At 40.0% G+C, this 19,891-nt stretch overlaps 1 protein-coding gene across 2 annotated transcripts; it reads left to right on the forward strand.

Annotated features, from left to right (window-relative positions):
* Positions 1-818: 818 nt before the first annotated feature.
* LOC113572765 (voltage-gated potassium channel regulatory subunit KCNG3-like) lies at positions 819-8,724 on the forward strand. Of its 2 annotated transcripts, XR_014126740.1 has the most exons (3): positions 819-1,722; positions 4,494-5,877; positions 6,243-8,724. XR_014126740.1 is itself a non-coding variant. In XM_027002585.3 (2 exons), the coding sequence occupies exons 1-2, from the start codon at positions 1,073-1,075 to the stop codon at positions 5,137-5,139; spliced, it is 1,296 nt and encodes a 431-aa protein (XP_026858386.1). In that variant the 5' UTR covers positions 819-1,072; the 3' UTR covers positions 5,140-8,724. The 2 variants fall into 2 exon arrangements, 1 of the variants encoding a protein (XP_026858386.1); XM_027002585.3 differs by having other exon boundaries at positions 4,494-8,724.
* The last annotated feature ends 11,167 nt before the right edge of the window (positions 8,725-19,891 follow it).

Genomic DNA, 19,891 nt, shown 5'->3' on the forward strand with positions numbered 1-19,891 from the left:
CTTGTCCATGATTAAACTGAATCTTTAGATAAAAAGCATATATATTCAGAGCTGCTATACTGGTGTGAAATGTAGACATACTTTTATGTTTAGATCAATGCATAGGTGTAGGGAGTAATTCAATGGAAGGAAGGTAAAATGGGTGCTGTGGCTCTTTTGTGATCGGGGCATGTGTATGGATTCAAGAGTAAGGGTAGTTGCTGCCTTGAGCCTTCTGGGTTTTGACTATAATATCTGCAAAAGGCCAATCAGACAGCAAGTCAGAAGGCGCCCTCTAGCTGTGCTCCAGTTCCATACCATAAATTTCAAACTACTTTTCTTTGGAACACAATTTGCTTTCCGTAACTGTTTACATAATACATAAGGATAACAATTATGTGATCCCCTTTCTCTCATTTCACACTTAAAGCTTAAGGCTTTAGCCATTTATGCTTAATTTTACCTGTACAATAAGAGATATCAGTTCATGATGCATATATCCATTGGGCATCGTATGGGGTTGGGGCGGTGGGAGGTGTGTGTGTGGGGAGAATCAGGCTAGGAAGATGCTAAGGGCCTGTGACTGACAGGGCTCTAAAAATGATTAGAACAGTAGATACTTTTTTTCATTGGAGCCCAATGTGATATCTTTTGACAGGGCACACATTCCCTGTGTATTCTTGAGGAGCAGCCGTGTGTGTGTGTGTGTGTGTGTGTGTGTGTGTGTGTGTGTGTGTGTGCGCGCGCGCGCGCGCGCCCGCGTGACATCATTACTTGTCAGCGATGATACAGTCAGATTGGAGACAGCACAGCGGCGCCTTAGTAAGATGCCGCGCAAACGGAATGTTGTGCTTGTTAGTAGCGGCTTACGCGTCGATGCTAAGTTTTTTTTACAAGCGTAATGTTGACTGCGATTGCCTTGCCGACTACAAAAAGAGCCACCGACGACGCTTTAATTCTTACAGCTGGACCTGAGGAAGGATGAAACATGCACTTTGTACCTAACTCTGCGAGTTGTTTGGACTACTTCAGGGTCGTTAAAAACAGAATGAATGGCAACTTATTGTAGTACATATGGTAAAAGCTCACAAAAATGAAGTTTGGCAAAAGCATTTGTATTATAAATGTGGGTGGCACCAAGTATGCTTTTCCGAAGGATGTGATAAAAGATTTTCCCTTAAGGAGAGTTAGCCGTCTCCACAGTTGCGCATCAGAGCGAGAGGTTCTGGAGGTCTGCGATGACTATGACCGGGAGAGGAACGAGTTCTTTTTTGACAGGCACTCTGAAGCTTTTGGTTTCATCATGCTCTATGTGAAGTACGGCAAACTGAGGTTCGTCCCACACATGTGTGAACTATCATTCTATAATGAAATGATTTATTGGGGTTTGGAGAGCTCACATTTGGAGTTCTGTTGCCAACGGAGGCTGGACGATCGGATGTCCGACACCTATACTCATTTTTCCGAGGAAGACCACAAAATAGAAGACGAACTCGGAACAGAGGACGAGCAGTCGCGTCGGATAGGCACCAAAAAAGACGCAAAGTGGCTCGAGCGAATGCGCAGGACATTTGAGGAGCCCACTTCCTCTGTGGCAGCACAGATTTTGGCATCTGTATCTGTTATTTTTGTCATTGTGTCCATGGTGATACTTTGTGCAAGCACTTTACCCGATTGGAAAACGGCAGAAAACAATGTCGTGGAGGAACACAGGTACACAGACTCATTAGAGCATCCATCCGGGTACATATGTCTTCTTTCTCATTCAAACTTTCATTCTCGGTTGATTGCCGTGAGATTGTTAAAGCCAGCTGCTGTTTTTCGCAAGTAATCTTATTGTTGATCAACATGTACCTGGTACATGATGGATATAATTTTTAAAACCATATATAACCACACATGCCCAAGCTGCTATATTTCATGTATAATGTCTTGTGTTACGTCGCAGTTCTTAAATGTTCGTCTTTTTGTCTTTAGGAATAAAATGTCCCCAAATATACTTAAGAGTTTAAAATAACCAAAAAGGCCACTAACCTAGCATTTAAATGTTCCTCTGTTTTCAAGTACTGTAGGTGTGTTTAATGGCATAAATTTAATTGAAAAGTCATGTTAACATGGCACATAATTCGGAGTAGTTTTTTCTCTCCGAATCGTGGCCGACTTATGTCTATGCTCGTTATGACTTATTGGCGAACTAGTTCGGTGATTTGGTCGCAAATAGTACAATAACAGTGTTGTTCGTCTTAAATGACAGAAAAGCTTTACGATGTTAACAGATCTACAAACTAGAATTTATTAATAAGGTAACAAGCGAGAAAGAGAAAAAATAATAATAATTTAACAAATGGTAGGCGTGCACTGTTAATGTTGATGCCCCTTCCTTTATTGCAGTAGTTTTTCAATGTCTTTTAACCTTTGTGTTTGTCTGTCTTGTATCAATACTGCCACGTGGACTGTTCTGAAGGTACTGGTACCTGAGGAGCGCCCAGCCGCGTGTGTGTGTGTGTGTGTGTGTGTGTGTGTGTGTGTGTGTGTGTGTGTGTGTGTGTGTGTGTGTGTGTGTGTGTGTGTGTGTGTGTGTGTCGGTGTGTGTGCCTGCGCGCAGGCGCATGTGTAGGCGCTTGTGTAGGTGCGTGGGTGCGTGTGCGAACAAAATCGTCTGAGAAAGGTCTGTTGTGGAGAAATATCAAATTAAAAAAAATATATGATCAATATATGACAGGTTGTGTTATTGAATTATCAGCGTTTTCCAGCTAACAGGTCCTTATTCTTTGTAAAACTGTTTTTATTTCAGTTCAATGCCAGCACAGTAAGCATTTCTGAGTTAAAATATGGCCAGTCTATCCTGTTGACATCAGCATGTGTTCCACACCACTTGACATAATAAGGGTATATTTGGCATATGCCATTTTATGTTTTTCTAAATGCCAGTCAGACCTGTCACAGAAGTTATGGAATCAGCACAATTTGTTTGGGGGTTTAAACTGGGACTGGACTCTTCAAGTGGATGTGAAACCATTTATTTGAAGTTATTCATGTCTAGAAAGAAATTCTTTCACACCTAAGGCCTTACCCATCTTTCTTATATTACCATGTGTCTCTCTGTGTTTCTGAACTCCTTTTCAGGATGCCCAGCTGTAAGCCAAATAATAAAATGCAACCTTAATTAATCACCCTGTACAATTTCAACATCAAAACTGTTAAAAATGTTTAATGTATTATAGTAATATACACTCACCACCTGCTTTATTATAAAGACCTTGTCAGTATATGGCTATAACATTGTGTACACACTGTGACATTGTATGAAAACTCAATATTGCCCAATATGTCCAATACACTCAATTGTACCTGCAACACCCACTGTCATACCACTGCCAATTTGCTGCTATGTTGAGAATGGTCCAGCATTTAAATAATATCTGGTGAGCATTTAAATAATATCTGGTGAGCATTTAAATAATATTTGGTGAGCATTTAAATAATATTTGGTGAGGCGGTTCCACGGTCAGAAACTAACCTGTGATGAGCATGGTGATGAGAGTGGCTGAAATATTGGGCAGTCTGATGTCATACACCTATTAAATGTGCCTGTAAGGTGTGAATAATAATATGAGTGTATGTAAAAGGTAACTATTTCTAATAAAGTAGGTGGTGAGTGTATACAGCTAAAACAGAATTGTGACTGGGCTCTGAACTGGACCTATCTTTTTTAATCTCTAAGACCTAGCAGCCCTTTAATGGCCTAAAAGTATATATATATATATATATATATATATATATATATATATATATATATATATATATATATATATATATATATATATATATATATATAATCTTGTTAAATTCAAAACCAAAAGACCAAATAATAAACAATAAAATATCTATAAGCTACAACTGCCAAATGCCCATTTTGTTATACAATTTAGGTATTTGACAGTTGTTGCTTATAAATGTTTTTGGCCTACATATTTAACTCTGACTCTGTTCAGTCAGTATTATCTATATATTTGTAATTGTTGAAAAGTGTGCCCTACTGAGGACATGGCCAGTGCAAAGCTCAAAGTGTTGCTGGGTCTTTGGGGTTTTTAGGTACTTGCATGGTTCTCATTGTAGAGTAGTTCTCACAAGACAACAGTAACTCAATTTCACACCTAAAAGGACTTGCTTGTTTATCATGTCAATGATAAGGTGTATGCTAATCAGGGATTATTGTGTGGTTACACAAAGTGCAAATAGGCAAACTATTAGTGCTGTACTTTTAAGGACCAAGCACAGTGTTGCATAGGCACACATAAAGTGCGGGTGAGAGACAACACTTTTATTCAGTGTTCCCAAGAGGCAGGCTCTTTTAATTGGACAGCAGTGATTCAAATTTGATTAATTAGGCTCCAAATATGGTTTGATATAGATCGTGCAAAGCTCATAGTCATGCAGAGCCAAACCAGTGTGTCCCCCTTTCTTAATAACCCTCTCTGTTTTCCCCTCCCCATCACTGTACATGTACACAGGATCATCGAGGCGGTGTGCATCGGCTGGTTCACAGCAGAGTGCATTGTGCGCTTCCTTGTGTCACGTGACAAGTGTGAGTTTGTGCGGCGCCCACTCAACATCATCGACCTGCTGGCCATCACACCCTACTACATTTCTGTGACCATGACGGTGCTGACGGGCGAGAACTCGCAGCTGCAGCGTGCCGGAGTCACGCTGCGTGTTTTGCGTATGATGCGCATCTTCTGGGTCATCAAGCTGGCACGCCACTTCCTGGGCCTGCAGACACTGGGCCTGACGCTGCGACGCTGCTACCGTGAGATGGTCATGCTGCTGGTGTTCATTGGGGTGGCCATGGCCATCTTCGGTGCGCTGGCCCAGTTGCTGGAGCATGGGCTAGATATGAAGTCTGGCAATGAGGACTACGCCAGCATCCCCGCCGCCTGCTGGTGGGTTATTATCTCCATGACCACCGTCGGCTATGGAGACATGTACCCCATCACCGTGCCGGGGCGTGTGCTCGGCGGCTTGTGCGTGGTGAGCGGCATCGTGCTGTTGGCGCTGCCCATCACCTTCATCTACCACAGCTTTGTGCAGTGCTACCACGAGCTCAAGTTCCGAACGGCCCGCTGCACCAGGAGCCTCTCGGCCGAGTTCCTCAATTGATCAGGTGTCAACCTCCAATGGCACTCTGGACATGCTTCTTGACAGCGTTTCTTTCAGAGACTTTGTTGGTCCTCTTGGTGTACTGAATAATCTAACTCAGTCAATTTTCTGGTCTCAGGTAGATCTTAGGGACTTGGTTTTAAAAGCATTTAAATTTGTTTAGCCTCTCTGGTGCTCAGCTCAGGCCACTCAGGAGCCCAGTGTCCACAGGCATTAGTTCTAGCCCTGCTCCACATCATCTGATTTCACTACACTCCAGCAGAGACTGGAACCTGTTCAGTCAAGTCAGATGTTGTGGTGCGTGGTTTGAACAAATACCCATGGGCTCTGCGTCCCTGCGCTGCCTAAGCTGAGAGTCCATAGTTTATCCTGCTGGCCCAACTCCAAGGCTCTTATTTTCAGGAAGGGGCAGGGCTAAGGGTTGTGTTTGCCAGCTATCACTCTGGCAAGCTGTTTTTACAATAGATGCTGTTGCTGGGCTTCGCGAACAGTAGGGAAAGGATACCATGGCGACATTGGCTTTCAGGCCAGATGTCCCTGTCAGGGGCACAATGTTGGAGGGCAGTTTTGTCATATCAACCAGAGGCTTTGAAAACACTCGACATGGAGCCTGAAAAGCTTTTTGCTTCACACTCTGACAGGCATGTGCTGCATCCTATGGCATGTAGATACTCAAAGGATTTTGCTTCTGAATGCCATGTAGACAACCCACAGTCTTGGCAGACACTTGAAAGAAAGGTAATTAAACTTCTTCTCAACCACAACGTTCTTCTACTGTGCTTGTTGTACAGAAGATCCCAGAACCGAGCATTTAGTCTGTTATAGAAAACAAAGTTTGGGGTTTTATATTATTGCTATATGAATGTAGAGTGCAAACAGAATATGCCTTTAGTTTAGAACACCAACTGAAATTATTGTGTATAGTCCAATTCTGTGTGACAGAAAATCTCTGTAGATAATGAGAGATCAAGAGCAGCAAAGAGAAAGATAGTGGTTGGCAGCTTAGCTGTGTAGGCCGTGGAGCAACAGCGTTGTCATGGAGTGCTGCTGGTTTGGATAGTGCCATGCAATGCATTATAGAATAATTTGTGTCTCCTCTTTAGCTCACCATAGCTTACCACTGAAGCAGTGATAAGCCTTGAGGATCGAGCTCCATGACAAACTCTGGTTTTGACATGAAACCCTTTTTGTCAAGTCCCAGAATGTTCTGGAAAGACCTCAAAAAACTGCATCAAGGCTCTCTCTACACTGTTATACATCCCATTGTGGGTATCATGTTCTGGGGTTTTTTAATATAAAAGTAGGAATTCCATTTGGAGAAAATATCTGTTAAATTTGGGTACAATTTACAATGCCGCTTGTAAATATCCTTGACCTACTTTTTATAACATCAGTCTACACACACAAAAAAAGTTCTGGATTATTTTTAGCCACCATCCCTGTTTAATTACAATTCTGTCTATGCTTTAAGCAAGAATCTTGAATGTTCAAGTGTCATGATTTTTTTTTAGAACTTTTTGCAAAAACATTTAGGTCACATGAGTTTTGTACTGATTTATATAATTAAAAAGTTGGATGAAAACCTTTACAACATTAAAGAGATTTTACATTGAAAATACAACTGAGGTTTCTCAGGAAGGCTATAAGATACTTCCCTGACAGGTTGTTTTTAGGTCAAGACAACCCTTTGAAAAGAGAAAACCAGTGTTAAAGAATTCATACCCAGCTTTGACAATGTTGACCTTGTTGAGCCAAATAGTTTGTTTTTCATTTGTATTTCCCAGGTTGAGTAAGGCGGTGGAGGGTTGTTTACCATGCAATGTGGCTCCATCTCCTCACTTTTGTCTGCTCATTTGCCATTCATTCAAAATGATGAGAGCATTTTCTTTGTTCATTTCTCAGGCATTGTTTGATAAATCACTACAGGTTAATTTAAATTGTATTTATATGTATGGTGATATGTTTCCTAGGTTTTGTATATTTCTAGATCTACAATCTGTCAACAATCTACAAAATTATTTTTGCTAATAACTGGTGGAAAATAATGCTAAGACACTTATTTTTCTCAGAGCAGAAGAGCTTAATGCATTCACAGAACATGACTTGTTTGGCTATTCAGAGTACAACAGCTATTCATATCACATGCAAACAAAGGGAAGTGTGATATCTCACCCTGTTGTCAGGTGATGGGAGCATCTTCAACTCTGCTGAAGATCACACACTAAAAAAGGTAGTAAACTTCACAAACTCACTTCACACTGAGTTGATAACTCCCTCTGCTATTGCATTTAGTGTCATGAACATCCATTCATCGTTGCCTTGATTCGGTGCTTCCCTCATGAGATGCTGAATGTACCATGTGTCTTTGAGAGTGAGATTGATGCTGACTGGAAGTTGAACCATTAATAAATATCATGGCTGGAAGGGAGACATGTCAGACACTGTGTGTGCTCCAGCATTTCCCTCCATGTGGGAGGTCTGCCTTTACCAGCTCACTGCTGATACCATCATATTTATATTAAAACACAGCCTTCATGTTTCTTCTTTAAACATTCTCTCTCTGTAACTCAGAGAGTGACTTTCTCTACAAACACAGGAGAAAAAGATAAAGAATGCAAGAGACTAGTCTTCTGATTCAAACATCGAGATGTCAATCAGAGTGTGGTAAAGAGTCATTTTCCCAGTGCCAATCACTTGAGCACAGTTGAATTCCTATTAAAAATAAGATTACTTCATCACCCAGTCAAGTTTTATCTTAACTGCTTAACTGCTAACCACATCTAAACTATGTGCCCATGTGTGTACAATGGTTTTCAGGAAGCTGGAAAAGCATCCCTTAAATCTTGTGCAATGCAAAGTCAATCACGGCTTTGTGTACCTTAATAGACCTTTTTGGTGTTACTTTAGAAATTCTTTTATCTATAAGTAAATATTTTTGAGGAATTTAACGACTAGTCTAAAATCTATCGATGAAGATGATAACAAAAATTGCAAAATATAATGTGTTTTAATACTTCCTCTGCTCACTGTGATGGACTCACTACCTAGCAGCTGTGTGATCTATCATTGTTTTTCTTTTGATGATTGTCAATTAATGTCAAAAGGACATGCCTAAAGTAATTTTTATTTCACCATTCGAGAATTTCAGATAGTCATTGCTGTCACATTGTAACAATTATTTTTATGAAAATGTCAGATATGATATGTAATAGATCTACTATTGGTAGGTCTCTAGAAACATAATAGGTTGTTTAAAAATATTATCAGGAAGAGGCTTTATTTTAGGATGCAATTACTTAGCTTATTGTGAAAGGCTTGAGCTTATTGTGAGGAATTTTTAAACTGAAGGTATTTGTGGGTTTAGATGTTTTGTCAAAGTCTAATAGATAAGCCAGGCTATTTTTGTGAATGTCTAGATAAGCATTTGTCTAAAATGCAAGTTTAGTAAAACTTAATCTTTTTCTTTTTAAATAATTTTTAGCATTTTTAAAACATAAACTTTAAAAAGTCTATTTTGCATAAAGTAGCATAAATGTGTCTCTGTAAAGGCTGCAGCAGCTTTATGGAAAACTCCTTAATAAGTAATAAATTCATCCTTAATGGCAAAATGTGTCTGTGTTATTTTCAAAGATGGTTTGTTTGTTGTTGTGTGATCATTTCAGCTTGTATTTATCAATAAATGATAAACTAGGACTGTTAGCAGAAGTATGCACAACCTTCTAATCAATCAATTTCAGTGAAAGCACCTGTTTTAATGTAAATGTTCACCAAAATGAGAAATTGTGCTTCAATAAAAGCATGAAATAGCTTTAAGAAGTAGCTTTAAATGGCATGTAGATGGAAAAAATAACTTTATGATATATAAAGTAGTGTAGAATTGAAAATAATAATATTAATATTCTATACATAATAAATAATAATATTCTAACAAAAATAAGATGATGTATCGTGTTTTCAATAAGGCACAAAAGGTCTCTTATGTAGACGTCATTTCCGAACAGCTGGGGCGTCTTTCTTCTGGATTCGGGAGCAAGGTGAGATGTCATTTGTTATTAATGTAGCTAACCTTAATCAAAACATACTACAGAGGTAGCTAGTGGAGTGACAGGAATAAGGTATCAACACCAACGAGCACTTACTGTCCATAGTAATAAGGTAAGGTAATCAAGAGTTTTAAATTATTTTGTAAAGAAAAGCAGTTGTCTACTAACAGTGACCACTGCACCAAGTGGTTTTAGCTTAGCCAGCAATAGCTAGGGTTAACTGTTTACGTTGTGGCGCAAGATAACCTATCGATATTTATTTGTTTTCAAAATATTAAAATATATATATATATAATTCCTTGCACATGCTGTATATAATTATGCATAATGGAGTCCTTTTTTCGTTAGGTTCCTTATCTTAAATTTAAATATGGTAAGGTGGTTATAAAGGAAGGTAATTAGCTAGCTCTATTGAAAATTTGACTGGCTCCATTAAGATGAGAGATTTAGGTTAGCGTAGCAGTCAGTGTCGCTTGTTCGAAAAATAGTTTTTTTCCCCTTATGAACTATTGCCGAACGTGGACTACTCTGTACTTGATCATTTTAAGCAATTAGTAAATCTAACTGTACATTGTGTACATACATTTATACATATCCATATATACATTTTACATTGTGTATATAAACATATTATACATATATTGTACATACATTGTTAATATATTTTGTGTATATATATATAGATATATATTTCCCTATACACCCCTGTTATTTTTCCTCACAAAAAAACAAACAAACAAACAAAAAAACTTTTATTTTTTTTTTATTTTTAGAAATGGTTATATTTTATTTCACCAAAATATTAGCTAGGGCTAGCAGCAGCTAGACCAAGAAAAGATGTGTATTCATTGTTAGCCTATATCTATAGTGTTTGTGTAAACTGGTGGCACTGTATTGTGGATTGTACTTAAGACATTTGATCTTTTCTTACTAACAAGGTTGTCTCAGTGTGCCTGTGATTTTACTGAGCTTTGAAGCCTATCAAGCCTAATGGTAAACTGCCTATCTGCACTTAAATCATTGGTGATGGTTTAAACCACTGTTTACCTTTCCACAGGGGCCGAATCTGACATGTCCTCCCAACCTGCTCCCATGATTTTTGCCTCTCCAAACAAAGTGGTGTCAGAAGCAGGACACCCCTCCTAATTATTGAGCTGAAGTGTTTCAGCCACATCCATTGAATACAGATGCATAAAATCAATCATTTAGACATGCCATATCCATAAACAAATACTGGCATTGGAATGGGTCATACTGAAGAGCTCAGTGACTTTAAGCATGGCATTGTAATAGGATGCCACCTTTGCCATAAGTCAGTTCGTGAAATTTCTACCCTGTTAGATCTGCCCAAATCAACTGTAAGTGCTGTTATTGTGAGATGGAAACATCTAGGAGCAACAACACCTCAGCCACGAAATGGTAGACCACGGAAACTCACAGAGTGGGGCCCCAGATTGCTGAAGCAAGTAAAAATCCCCTGTCATCTGTTGCATCACTCACTACAGAGTTACGAACCTTTTCTGGAAGTAACATCAGCACAAGGACTATGCGTTGGGAGCTTCATGAAATGGGTTTACGTGGGCGAGCAGCTGCACACAACCTTAACATCACTATGCGCAATGCCAAGTGTCGACTGGAGTGGTGTAAAGCACGCCACCATTGCACTCTGGAGAAGTAGAAACGTGTTCTCTGGAGTGGTGAATCACGCTTCACTATTTGGCAGACTGATGGGCAAATCTGTGTTTGGCGGATGCCAGGAGAACGCTCCCGATCAGAATATGTAGTGCCAGCAGTAAAGTTTGGTGGCCAACGGATAATGGTGTGGGACTGTTATTCAGGTCTTGGGCTAGGCCCCTTGGTTCCAGTGAAAGGTAATGTTAATTCTAGGGCATACGAAGACATTTTAGACAATTATGTGCTTCCAACTTTGTGGCAGCAGTTTGGAGAAGGTCCTTTCCTATTCCAGCATGGCTATGCCCTTGTGCAGAAGGCAAGGTCCATAAAGACATGGTTTGATGAGTTTGGTGTCGAGGAACTACAGTGACCTGCACAGAGCCCTGACCTAAATCTAGTTGAACACCTTTGGGATGAATTGGAATACCGATTACAATCTAAGACCCCTTGTCCAGTGTCAGTGCCTGACCTCACAAGTGCTCTTTTGACTGAGTGGGCTCAGATTCCCACAGACACACTCCAAAACCTTGTGGAAAGCCTTCCTCAAAGAATAGAGGCTGTTATAGCAGCAAAGGGGGGACCAGCTCCTTATTAATGCCTGGGGTTTTGGAAAGGAATGTCCAACAAACGTATATACATGTGGTGTTAACATGCTTTTGGCCATATAATGCATAACAGGATATGGGATCCAGCAAGGTTTTTGTTCTCCAAAAGATCTTTCATGTGTTCTCGTTTGTATTGAAAATGGATTACCCCTTATTCTCTTCATTATTTATTCATTATTATTATTATTATTCATTTTAAGTATCATTACATGCTTATTGTAAACAAAATTGTTAACCACTTCTAATTTTGTTTACTGGCAATCTTATGAATCTGACTAATATATTTTGTCTAGTTGGTAAATAGACAAAATATATTAGTCAGATTTAGTAATCTATCTTTAAATTTAAAGTAGGAAAGGAATTAAAGTGACTGTTCACTTTGCATGTTCTATGTGTTTGATACATCATTGGACAATGAGGTATAAAATAGTTTTAACTTTGTTCAGGGTGAGCCTCCTTAAAGGAGTGCACCCCCCAAAAAACATTATTTTTTGTATTAATTAAATGTATGAATATGCATAAGTCCTGAACAAACACGTCCCCTCCATTGGCATGTACAGGATTTCTTTTTAAAAAGGGATGTTGATAGTTTTGTGGCTGGGTCTGGAAGAACAAGCAAAGCTTATGCAAGAAGAAACTTAAGGTTTTTTTTTGTTTGTTTGTTTTTTTTTTGTCTTTAGAGAGACCAAGCCATTTGCTTGTTGCATTTCATTTTCTTATCTTTTAGTGCATGTTCTTTGTCAGAATTTGCACATCACAACCTTTTCATGACCTATATTTTGACCAAGTGAATCTGTTTTAGTTTGTGCCGATAGAGATGGAGGTTTTGTCCTGTAGCTGTCAATCAGTCAGTTACAGAATCTTCAGCAAAGACAAAAATAGCCTACAGAACCTACTGGTTCCAAGATTCCCACTATGTTCTCTTCTGGAAAGACCTACATGCAACTGCAGCTAGCTCTCTGATGGAGCCAGCTTCAGGAATCAAGTCCAGTGGTTATGGAACAGCAGGGTTGTTTCATTGTCCATTGGCCCCACGTTGCTTGTAGAGGCTTGTGAACCAGCAAATTGATAGAAAGGGGATTCTTCTCTACCTGCCCAGCCAGTATGACCTGGTTGAACCCATTGAACCTATTATCACCTACATCATGAGTTGGCAGGGTTAGGTTACTGCAATTTCTATGCATCAGCATTGGACTAAGTAATTTCTTTCACTCATTTTCTAAGTATCCTATGGTTCTTCTCACAGGTTACTTTTTTCTTTCTTTTCCCATCTTTATTTGTTTTAACTATGATCAGTCACCCATGAATCTTGTTTGGTTACTTTTGTTAATTTTTTGCTATAGCTCCATTTTATTGAATTCGATACATCAGGTCATCGGTCATGATCTGTAAGCAAGATTCTCTAACTACTGCTAAATGTAGCATAAGAATTTTCTGGCAGAAAAAAATCCAAATTTGGACAAACATTACAAGCAATGTGAACTGTTTAGAAAGAAATTACCATATCATTGGGCAAATTAACTGAAACCAGAACCTTAATAAAGATCATTCCTATACAAAATGCCAAAGCTTTGTAAATCAATGAAAACATGTGTATTGTTATCTCATGTATTTTAAAATCTCATCCTGTCAGATTTATTTTTGATAGACTTGCTAAATACATTTGCATTTCCCAAGAAATACTGCAGGCTGGTATGAATGGCAAAACAACACAGGAGAAGTATAGCTAAAGACTTTTCATGCATAAAGTTCTTTATAATGCCTGTGTTTTACAGAAGCTCCAAGCACTAGAAAAGGTATAGTAGTTTGGGTATTTATATTCTTGCTTTATGGGTGCGTTGTGTAGCAGAAAATAACCTTTTAGTTTATACCGCTGGAGGAAATTGTGTAGAGTCCATTTCTGTGTGACCAGAAAAAAATACTTGGTGAGCAATAAATTGTAGGAGAGGCAATCATCCAGCACTGTGGAATATGTAATGTAGAAAAAGTTGTGGAGTGAGAGCACTGTCATGGAATGCCACTGGATGGTTCGGATGGTACCATGTAGTGCATTAAAGAGGGCTCACAATAATTCCTAGATCCTCTAGCTAAGCATAATGGAAATTTGCTTTGTTTCACATTGAAGCTCCATTGCAAACTCTGGCTTTCAGATGATACCTTCTTTGACAGGTCCCAGAAAGGTCCCAGGAAGACCTTAAAATACAGTTTCATCAAAGCACTCTCTAAAATGTTCTGTGTATCATATTCTGGGAAATGCATTTGGTGAAAAATCTTGGGTTGGGTTGAACTTGGGTACTAGGATGCCTTTTCACACATAAAATATGCATTCTTTTTGGCCATCCTTTGACTATAGGTTTTCCATTGCCTTTTTCAGGAGTCTTCCACTTTTATACAATGTAAAACAATTTAAATTGAAAAATAACTTTGGATCAAGGGGTTTCTGAGGGGACCTGTGTCATACCTATGTAACAGGCTGATTTCATTGTAAATCAGGATTAATTTATTTTTACTTCCAAACAACCCTTGGGTGAAAACCAGAGGTAAAGGATTCCTACCTAACTGTGATAATGATGACCCTGTTGGTTCAAATAGTTTGTTTTCTCAGATTCAGATAGGGGGTTGTTTGCCATTAATGTAGTTCAATCTGCTCCATTTTGTGTGTTTATTTAACATTATTTGATTGAGTTATTGATGAAGACTCTTAGAGTCCTTTTGATGTTATACAGCATTAAGCATAACAGGATCCATGTGTGGGGCATTGAATCATAGGCTTTCTTGTAATCAATCCAGGCGGTGCACCGCACCGGTTGGTCTGTCTGGTCTTACTGTTTCGAGTGACTGCTTTATCTACCAGTAGCTGGTGCTTGGTTCCTCTGGTGTTCTTGCCAGTGCCTTTCTGGGCCCCACTCATGTATTGAGCCATGAACCATGTGCCTAATAACAGCAGTGATGCCTGAAAGGCGCTTTCATGTTGTGCAGAGTCAGGGTATAAGCTGGTAGTTGGATGGAACTGCCCCTTTCTGGGGGGTCCTTCTGGATCAGGATCCAGCCTTCAGTTAACCATTCACGGTGGGTTCCATCCATTAGCAGCTGGTTCATTTGTGCTGCCAGGTGGATTGCAGTCAGCTTTTTCAGCCAGTAGGCATGGACTATGTCAGGGCCTGGAGCTGTGTAGTTCTTCAAACTTGAGATCCTTTCTTGGATATCTGCTAGCATGATTCCAGTTCACAGAGGTTGCTGTGGCCTGCTGTCAGGTTCTTTAACCACTGGGCATTGTTGTGTGATGCCTCCTTCTCCCATATGCTTTTCCAGTATTGTTCAGTCTCCAGCTTTGGTTGGTGTGTTCTTATGAAGCTTTGGATGGCTCATGGAAGAACATCCTGTTTATTCTCCAGGCTTCTGCCTCTCTTGTGTACCTCTTCAAGTGGTACACAAGCTGGTTGACTTCTCTCCATCTTGACTTTATCTTGAACTCCAACCTCCTTCTCCATGGTGGATTACTGCTCCCAGTGTTTTCTCCATTCAGTCTTCTCTTCAGGAGGTGAAATGCTGCTCAAATGGGTTAAGGAGTCATGACTGACTTGGTCAGTCTGAAACCTTCCCGTGACAGTGATGCCACCCTCCCAGATGCACTGAATGACTTCTATGCATGGTTTGAAGCACAGAACAATGTTGCAGCGCAAAATGACCAGGTGCTGCGCCTGACTGCGGCTGATGTGAGGCGTAATCTGCGTGGACTTAACCCACGGAAAGCTGCTAGACCAGACAACATCCTGCGTCGTGTGCTCAGAGAATGTGCTGACCAGCTTGCAGATGTCCTGACAGACATTTTCAATATCTCTCTGAGCTGTGCTGTGGTCCCAACATGCTTCAAGACTACCACCATCATCCCTGTGCCTAAGAAGCCCCTGATGTCGTGTCTCAATGACTACGGTCCCATCGCACTCACATCCATCATTATGAAGTGCTTCGAGAGACTCGTCATGAGACACATCAAGACCCAGCTTCTCCCTTCTCTGGACCCCCTGCAGTTCGCGTACCGCTCCAACCGCTCTACAGATGATGCCATCTCTACCACACTTCATCTGGCACTCACACATCTGGATGAAAAGGGAACCTACGTAAGAATGCTGTTCATAGACTTCAGTTCAGCATTCAACACCATTGTTCCTCAGCATCTGATTGGAAAGTTGAGCTTACTGGGCTTGAACACCTCCCTGTGCAACTGGATCCTGGATTTCTTGACTGGTAGACTTCAGTCAGTCCGGATCGGGAGCAGCACTTCCAACACCACCACACTGAGTACTGGTGCTCCCCAGGGCAGCGTACTCAGCCTTCTGCTGTTCACGCTGCTGACTCATGACTGTGCAGCAATGCACAGTTCGAATCACCTCATCAAGTTCGCTGATGACATGACCGTGGTGGGTCTCATCAACAAGGACAACGAGTCAGCATACAGAGAGGAGGTCCGAGAACTGGTGAGCTGGTGTAAGGTCAACAACCTGTATCTGAATGTTGACAAGACAAAAGAAATGGTTGTTGACTTCAGGAGAGCAAGGTGAGATCACTCCCCACTTGCCATCAACGGCTCCTCAGTGGAGATCGTCAAGAACATCAAGTTCCTTGGTGTTCACTTAGCGGAGAACCTCACTTGGACCCTGAACTCCAGTTCCATCACCAAGAGAGCCCAGCAATGTCTTTACTTCCTTTGGAAGCTGAGGAAAGTCCATCTGCTATCACCCATCCTCACTACCTTCTATAGAGGTACTATAGAGAGCATCCTGAGCAGCTGCATCATTACCTGGTTTGGGAACTGCACTGCCTTTGACCACAAGACCCTCCAGAGAATAGTGAGAATAGCTGAGAAGATCATTGGGGTCACTCTTCCCTCCATCACGAACATCTACACAACACGCATCCGGAAAGCCACAAACACTGTGAAAGACCCCACACACCCCTCACACGAACTGTTCACCCTTTTGCCATCTGGAAGAAGGTACCGCAGCATCCAGTCCTGCACCTCCAGACTGTGCAACAGCTTCTTCCCAGAAGCCATTAGACTCTTGAACTCTGGCTAACTCCAATCCCAATTCAGATTCCAAAAATGGGCACTTTATACACACACACATACACACATGCTTATACCCAGTCACACACACACATACATACATACATACATACATACATACATGCATACACACACTCATACATTGTTTTGCATCGGACTAGTGCTGAAGTCAAACCTCACACAAATAAACTATGCACTCTTGTTGCAGTCTTGCACATTATCTTAACTTGCTGCTAGAGTACTGTACTAAACCAGCACTGTACTCTGAATTGTTCTGGCTGCTACCAGTGATTGCTATGTTCAGTATAGCATGTCACTGACTGCTATGCACAACTCGCTTTACATATTCCCAGTACTGTGCACTGGACTAAATAATTGCACTGTCTACTCATTTTGTATTTGTCCTGTCCTTTATTTATTATTGTTTATTTTATGTTTATGACATTTTGCACTATATTGGATTGTTTGCACTTGTGTAGCATGTTGTCTGTTGCACTGTTGTTTCGTGTTGCACCACGGTCCTGGAAGAACATTGTCTCGTTTTTGTTTTATACTTGTATATAGCTGAAATGACAATAAAACCTTCAAGTTGCAGAAATTACCTCCCCCGTGCTTGGCTGTGTTTCTTTTGGATCATGAGCAGATCTTTTTTAATCCACACTTTGGCCTTTTTACTCTCTGCTTTGGTAGAGATTAATCTTGTTCTCATCAGTCTATAAAACTCCAAAATGTTTGTGGCTCATCTCTGTTTTTTGTTTTTTAAAAAAACTAATTCCTGCTTGGACTTCTGATTGTTACTTCTGAACAGAAGTTTTTATCTGGTGGTATGGCCTTTTTATTTCTGCTCTCAGAGTGCTTTTTAATGGAGGATTTTGCTACCTTCACCCCTGCCCTGTGGAGGTTGTTGATGTCACTGACTTGTTTTTGGATTTTTCTTCAAAACTGTTGGCTAACCTGTTTGATGTCTGTTTTTTAAACCAGCAGTAAATTAACTCCTAATCATCACTATGTACAATCTTAATTAAAACCAACAGACTGTATATGTACTATCTACAAACACAAATGCTAAAGGATCATCAGTGAACTTTCCTCTCTTTCTTTTATGTGACCTCAGTGATTGGCGTGTCTCATTGTGATTTTGTCCTGCATTATCTTGTGGTAAAAACAAATGCAGATCACACTCTGAAAGTAAGACAGTAAAGTGAAAATTAATACATATTTTCACCCCATCATGAATGCTGTGTTCTGGGTGAGTCAGAAGAATCCCAGAACAAATGCATTTTAAAATGCTCTTTTTATAAAAGTACATGTTTCTCTAAAGAGCAGACATAGATCAAATATATAAATCATCTTAAACAGATGTAAAAACCAGGAGTACTAAATTCATGGTCATGGCTGTCAGGCAAAAGTACTGAGTTCCTTGGAATATAATCACTTCAAAACTATACAGAAAGTTGTAAACATTATGACTTTAGCGCTGAGAATTATATTGAAGAAATAATGATTGATATGTTAACCGGATACTTGTCATACAGCTTTCAGGCTCTATCGATTCACTGTCCAATGTAACTTGCTTTAAATGCAAGAAAAAGCAGATAAAATGTAATACTAATACTATGAGGTATGCAACTTGTAGCAGATATTACAAATTATTTTACACTTAGTGTTCTGAGACTTTGTATGACAACAAAAATTCATGATCACTCCATGTATTGTAAGAAATACTAATTGTGTGGTGTACTGTACTATCAGGATCAGTGTTGATTTCATCAAGATTTCTCCCCTTGAACTCTGCCAAGTGCCCTTTCTCAAGTGCTAGGAGAACTGGAGGATGCCCTCAGCTAAGCAGTAAAACTGCCGATGCCCGCAAAAAGGGCCTAGAAAGTCAGCCAACTGATCCAGCTCTGCATTGCTAAGGTTTAACCCTTCATGGAAGTGAGTGTGTTGCAATTTTTCACACCACAAGCGTTTGCAAAGTCCCAGATGCAGACTGAGCCTCGAGAGCAGATCATTGCAAAAGGCGAGAAAAGAAGTACTCCAAATTTACTTAAGTGCTAAATGTGCACATCGAGTGATTCTTGCATTGTTGGAGTTACAAGAACAGCAACCTTCCTTTTTTGCCTTTGATCTCTATTCATTAGAAGTGTTAACAAAGCTTATTTTCCAATTCTGAGAGGGCAAGGCTAACATCTGGATGAAGATCTGGTGGATCTCTGGAAGTGTATGCAGACAAGGGCATTTGAGAAACTTCTTCATGTCTCAGTTCAAACAGTATTATTTGTGTCACTGTGACTTTTGCTAAGTGTGACCAATGCTAAGATGAATGTTCTGCTGACAGTATTTAACGGTTATGGTGCTCTTGCTCATCAAGATATAAGTGAAGATGTTTAACATCTTTATGCAAAAGAGGCAACTAAGGAGAGTTCCAGTGTTCCAGAGTCCTACAGTGTTTGCTAAGCTGAGGCTGAAATATACACATGCCATCTGGAGCCATAGATTTTTTTGGAAGCTGTTGACTTCTATTGCTCTTCCTTTGTCTTCTTCTATGGTGGCACTGCATTCCACAAGCATAGCAATTCTGTTCAGGCTATGCCCCATTTACCCTGCAGAACTTACAAATTAATATTTATCCATGTCTTTGTTGTATGCATGAAGATTTCAAGACAGATAAGATCTTTCACACACTTAAGGGGTGTGATCTCTTGTGCGCATATTAGGAGTCTCCCAAGCTCTCTCATCTGACGGAGGTTTTCATGCATTTTAACCCACGATCAATACTTATTATATAGATGCTTTCCAAACTTAGTAATACACTGGTTATTCCAAACTGCAAGTGGCACTCTATCTTGGTTCATGGCATTGATAAGTTTCTAAAAACCATCATTTACACCTGGTGAGGGAGGTGTTGCAAAAGAGCAGAAAGCCTGGACCTGTTTTTTTCCAGGTTTAGGTTTGGATTTACCAGGCTTGAATTTGCACACTTTAACATGTCGCCACAACATTTTCTTTAAGAAGAACCCCTGACAGTAAATACATGTATTCTTAAAGAAAACTTTAGAATAAACTTTTTACCATCTGAGAGTTTCTTTGGAAATTGCGAGGAACCAGTTTTCCTTTGCCTGTTTTGAACACAGCAGAATTGTGCTCAAAATTACCTTTATGTAGATACTAATTGCATTCACCTTTTTCAGAGATGTACTTACAGAGATGTAAGTCATGTATCACTGCTCTGAATGTTCTGAGTGTCACTATTGGTCTGAAGTGGCCATTTCTGCTGCTATTTCTAATCTGGGAAGTAGAGATTCTAACACGGTTCAAACAGAACATGTTTGCTTTAGAACAGTTTATCCAAAAACAAGGCT

The sequence above is a fragment of the Electrophorus electricus genome, chromosome 12, assembly GCF_041902795.1.
Source record: "Electrophorus electricus isolate QZ-2024a chromosome 12, ASM4190279v1, whole genome shotgun sequence".
NCBI lineage: Eukaryota > Metazoa > Chordata > Actinopteri > Gymnotiformes > Gymnotidae > Electrophorus > Electrophorus electricus.

Excerpts from the sequence above, each read along its gene's own strand:
- LOC113572765 (XM_027002585.3), top strand. The coding sequence starts at position 1,073 with ATGAAGTTTGGCAAAAGCATTTGTATTATAAATGTGGGTGGCACCAAG. Across the intron at positions 1,723-4,493 it reads TCATTAGAGCATCCATCCGG|GATCATCGAGGCGGTGTGCA; the intron begins GTACATATGTCT and ends ACATGTACACAG.